This window comes from Cynara cardunculus, unplaced genomic scaffold (genome assembly GCF_001531365.2).
Source record: "Cynara cardunculus var. scolymus isolate 2C unplaced genomic scaffold, CcrdV1 Un_Scaffold_1659, whole genome shotgun sequence".
In the NCBI taxonomy this organism is placed as follows: Eukaryota; Viridiplantae; Streptophyta; class Magnoliopsida; order Asterales; family Asteraceae; genus Cynara; species Cynara cardunculus.
Genome location: NW_020200825.1, coordinates 81,707 through 87,434, shown reverse-complemented (window position 1 = coordinate 87,434; position 5,728 = coordinate 81,707). Strand labels below are relative to the sequence as shown.

Below are 5,728 nucleotides of genomic sequence, written 5' to 3'. Positions count from 1 at the left end.
AGACTGCACTTACAATGAAGCAACCGATCCATATTTATACTTGATGAACCGGTGCAAGGATAAGCATTACGTCGGTTGGCATGGGATGCCATAACHGACTCCTATAACTTCCCTAGTAAAACTAACTGCATGCATACATATTACGTGTCCCATGACACTCCTTTTCTTACATAATTAAATAATAGATAAAACATAAAATTAATCCAAGTTTTTTGACATTTAACTATTCCAACATTTTATTCCTTTACTTATTTTAGATAAGTATTTATCTTTTATTTTCCTAGTTTAATTAGGATAATTCTTGTATGTATTTAAGGACCTTTTTGATTTTTCATTGAAGACACTTTTTGATCAATAAAATTTCCTTTCAGTGATTCTCATAAAATCCTTGAGCGTTCCATTGTAAAAACTCGTCACTTTTTGGGTTTAGATGTCTGTCGGCCCATCTGCGCCTTCATACTGCATCACTTTCATAGTACGTGCATTAGATCTGCCCATGACCTCAACTACTGATGCCTTACCACCTACATGATTCTCATAATACCACCACCGGGGTAAACTAGTAAGCTGAAAATATTACTCTTTTTGCTGTCTAGAATTACCATGGTGAGTACTTATCCATTGGGTTTGGGTCATTATCCACCTTAGCAATATCTGCAACCCCTCGCAAGCCCTTCTGTAACAAAACCAACATCAAATGTGTTCACTTAGGCACGGGCAATGATGAGATGATGTTCTTCCGTTATGGCTTTAGCAAAGGCCGTTTTTTGATTCGACATTAGTCCATCATCAACAAATTTGAAACAAGAAAGTGTATACCTTGGCATGTACAAGTTGGGAACATTCGAGTGCCTAGCTAGTTCGTCCCACATTTCCTTTAATTCACCATAATTAACAACAACCGATTGATTGTTTACGTTGCTTGCAATTGCTAAGCCGGTCGGGACGTCAATTCGTGAATCCGGGTAATTGACAAACGTTCACAGAGGTCATCCCACATATATTTTACATTATCAAGTTGACAGCTGGTTGAGAGTACTATAAATCCAATCCACAAGCATATAAAACAGTTTACTGTGTGCCCTTCGCCACTTTTGTTATGGTCCCATCTAGGAATCCAATTCATGGTAGTTGTTATCTTGCAAGATAATTGGACATATTTTTTATTTGTCCTCCATCAGAAGGATGCAAAAATAGTAGGTAGAGATCATGACAAAGATCTTAAAGATTTTGGTAGTACCGTCATTTAACATGGGAAACAAGATGGCAAGAATCAAATTTCAGGATTGACTGTTAATGGGTAATGAAGAATAGAGAGAGAAATGCGCTCTTCTTCTTGGTAATCGCATTGATACCTTAGAGGCTAATTTACAGGAGAATGCTTTCTTTCATTTCACATAGGCAATTGGTCATGGCGTCTGTTCCTTCCCTTCAGCGTCCAGGAGCAGAACTTACGTAAATAGGACACTAAATAAACGAAGGAGATGCAACAAATATACACCTAATATTCTAAGCAAAAATAATATATACCATATCCCTTCCTCTAATAGATGGTATTGCAAAATTAATATAAAAGTACGTAACCAAGATCAGGCAGGATAATCTAAAGATACCAAGTCCAAATTCCTTTTTTTCCCCTCTCCCAGAGGTGCGTCAACCCGATTCACCCCCTCGATTGCTCAATTTACGGAAAATTATTTACTCGTCTTCTTATGAGTTTATAGGTCTGGAAGGAAATCGAAAACTGTAGAAAAGTAAGTGTATTCAAAAAATAAGGGCGATTACCGCTAGCTGGGAAGTTTGGGGATCAAATCCTGTGCCGCCAGATGCAAAGCTTACACCAGTTAGAAGCTCTTTATCCTCAAGGGATGGATCAAGATATGCTGGCATAATCTCTTTTATTCCCAGTTGTTCAACTGAAAAGCCAATGGAAATATGCTTATTACAATTTACCCCAAAAGAATAAGTACCCTATAGTAGTATGCAAATTGCAATATTAATCAAGTACAAAGTCTAAACTAAATTAGTTAAAACAGGCTAAAGCAAACAAGAATTCTTTGCCTTCAGCTACTGATCGGAAGCACAATGAAAGTCATTCCTACTCGAACTCCAGGTTTTGGACCAAACGAAAGAGACTAACACATACGTTTATTCGGTTGAATTAAAACATCACACTAATATCTAGATGACAAAGATCTCAAAACAAGGTTTTTCAAGTCTTCTAAGAATTGAAATTTTTAAGTATTAAGTGGAACTTAGAGGCTAATTTCCTTGTATTAGTGAACAAATTAACCATCCTTTAAAGATATAACAGCCATTTATGAGAATCCAGAAATTTGATATCAACACGAAATATTGTGGATCACACTAGTGAAGTAGCTAGGAGATAAACGTCGACTCCATCATTCAAGATGGATGTAACATGTAAAATAATTGAAATGCAATGAATTTCCATGAGCATCAGGAACTTCAATGCTGCTTATATAAACCGCCACCATCCCATCATTGTCGTAAAAAGTTGTTGAAAATCATGGACGATATTTTATAGATCTTGAGTTTGAATTGTTTGTCATTGTTTAGTGAATTAGCCATTATTATATATGGTTTGCAGGTTATCTAAAACCTATTGTTTTGATTTTCTCATTTTAATTAGTCTGTTAATACGTTTATATTTTAAGATTCTGATAATCGAATGAGGAATGGAACTTCTAGTATTCATCTATTGGTGCACGTTCGATATATACTCGTCAAATTTTAACACTTCTATATAATTTTAACACTTCTATATAAATTATCTTAAAATAATTGCGATATATCCATGCCTCCGTTCATGGCCACCTTCTGGTTAACATGTTGTCTAGATATTTCTGCCTTGTTTTGTTGTATTTTTGGTTAAGTTTTTTGCATCTTTTTCCTTATGTGGAGGAAACGACACACTACTTAAAACCGGACTATCATCGACAGCCAAAACTGTCGATAATCCATCAGTGAATTAGAATATAGTTTATACGAACAAATATTAGTGAATAATTGGGCACAACGAGAGACGAGAATGGGCATGGTAAGCAACGAAATGCTTTTGAGAGTTGAAAAGAAATATAGATCTGGGACTTTCAAAACAAGGGGTACCTAGTACCAGAATATTCGTCCATCAACTAGATTTTTTGGCGTATTTACAAAATTTTATAGATTTGTTTTAGTTTTCGATAAAAGATTCGCCAGGCTATTTTCAATTGATATTTCACTTCTTAAGAAGTTGGATGTCAAAAACTAAAACCGTCAACTCTCTGTATCTCCAGAGTATTTATTCTCTCGTTCAATGTCAATAAATATGAAGAGTTACAACTTTTACCATCAATCTTTTGAAGCATTAATGCATATAATGTATTTAACTCAACGACTTGTAAACGTAGACGTATAAGGGGTTGTTTGACAATTGCTGAATGGTTTGGTGCAGAATGATTAAGTGGTCAGAATTATTAAAGACTCTCATGATATAGTACAAAATGAAATATAATCGTTTGGTAATTGTGTACAATGAAATTAGGGCTCTTAATGGTTAAGAGAAATCCATGATACAAAATCATTCCGAGGGTTTTAGAACTATTAAAGAGGTAGATTTTTTTTTGCCAAACAAGATTCAGTTCTTAACAATTCAGAGATTACCTCTTAATAGAACTATTAAGAGATAAACAAACAACCCCTAACTAAACACCGTTAAATATTAGTTTTTTGTTTGAAGCAAAACTTCTGAATTACGAAAAGTAGGTTATTTGACACTGATAGTTTACGTATGTGTATCATCAAGTAAATCCCTTTTCATTTATTGTATTAGAAAGCAGTCTAAGGGGCTGTTTGGCAGTTGATGAATGATTTAGTTCAGAATAGTTAAGAGGTTAGAATGGCTAAGAGGATCAGAAGGGTTAAATGCTGAATGAAACAAGGTTGTTTGGTAATTGTTCTCTGAATGACAACAAATTACCATTTTAACCCTCAAGAAATACAATCAATTCTAAAAAGAAAATTAGCAATAAACACCATCAATTTCCAAAGAAAAATGTTAAATTCCCTAAACCGAACCCTAGACAGGAGAGGACGCAGCAGTAAGGAGGCTGTGGAAGGCGACCGGAGACGGCGACGTGAGGCGGCGACGTGAGGCGGCGACGAGCGGCGGCGACTAGATGCAAACCGTAGACAGGAGAGGACGCAGCAGTAAGGAGGCTGTGGAAGGCGACCGGAGACGGCGACGTGAGGCGGCGACAAGAGGCGGCGACGAGCGGCGGCGGCGAGGCGGCGGCGATCGTAGGGTGGGGGGAGGGGCTGTGAGCGATGTGTGAGGAATGTTGGGAGAGAGGGCAAATATGGAAAAAGAGAAGTCTGAATGGTTTAGAGACCCCTTAGATGCAAAATGGTTAAAAGGGAAAATGTAACCATTCAGAGCCATTTTTTTTGCCAAACAACCTTGACCTCTTACCGATTAAGAGGTTGGCTTTTAATGTAACCATTAAGAGCCAAACAAACAGCCCCTAAGAAAAAGCTAGTAGAAAAGAAATGCCCATCACTCACTTATGTTGTAAAAAGCCAGCAAAAAAACAAATAAATTGAAGAGAAAAATTAATGCATGCATGTAATTAAGTCATAAAAAATGTTGAAAATGCAGGCTTTACCGAGCATGTCCGCCGGTGTCTTATTATTGGAAAATCTTCCGGTTGGTATTCCGGCAACAAAATCCTTTCCGTAGGGAGCAAAATTGGCTTTAATAAAAGTGTGTAGATTATTGTTGGCCCCTTGATCCACTATTGAGTCCCCAAATGCTATAACTGCCGGCACGGTCACATTTGCCGGCAGCGTCACCCGTGCTCCGCTACGATCAGCCACCAAAAGAAAAGAAACCAAGAAAATAGTGAGCGAAGATGAAGAAGAATAAGAAAGTTTCACCAAAAGAGGCTGCATCGTCTCTGTCAAGTGAATGTACAGAAAACAACTGCAAAGGAAACAAATATGAAGACAGAGAAGTGGAAGTTGAAATTATCTATCTATAAGCGTCTCTGCATGTGTCTGCACATATATATACATATATATACATATATATCTATATATAAGTGGGATTAGGCCAAACTGTTTTTATAAGAAATGTAACACCACCTAAATAACATTGAACTTTCACAGTAAAATACTATGAAGATAACCTTCACGGCATTTTTACCGTAAAAGTTCGAAGTTTTTTTTACTTTCACAATGTTTTGTTGTGAAATTTTAGTATTATTTTGTGGTCTCACGATTCTCATGAAAACAGGTTGGTCTAACGTGAACCCAACTTTATATATATATATATATAGACTTGGGATCATGTGAGACCAATGATTTTTCATGAGACCCGTAAGACCAATTCTCAACTCTTGGATTAGATTTACAATCGTCAGATCTGAACATTTATAAACGCCACGAGACTTCTCACTAATTACGAAATTGCCACCTTGCAACTTTGCAACCATTAGATCATTAATTCATAAATTTGATCAATGAACATAAATTGGTCTTACCGGTCTCACGAAAAACATTTGGTCTCACGTGAACCCAACCCTATATATATATAGGAGTGATCATATGAAAACCGCCTTCATTTGTGTAAACCGTGCAAACCACCTTCATTTGTCGATTTCATTGTTTAATCTTATGAAATTTTTTCATGAAATTGTTTAATCTTGTGAAATTGTTTCATATAATA

At 36.4% G+C, this 5,728-nt stretch overlaps 1 protein-coding gene across 1 annotated transcript in view; it reads right to left on the bottom strand.

Moving 5' to 3' along the window:
• LOC112502608 overlaps nt 1-5,728 on the bottom strand; it is a 39,711-nt gene that overhangs the window by 28,988 nt on the left and 4,995 nt on the right. Inside the window, exons 2-3 of the mRNA XM_025106561.1 lie at nt 4,668-4,958; nt 1,786-1,916 (exon numbers count right to left, since the gene is read on the bottom strand). Coding sequence (XP_024962329.1) covers nt 1,786-1,916; nt 4,668-4,958 — 422 coding nt within the window. The remainder of the gene's footprint in view (nt 1-1,785; nt 1,917-4,667; nt 4,959-5,728) is intronic.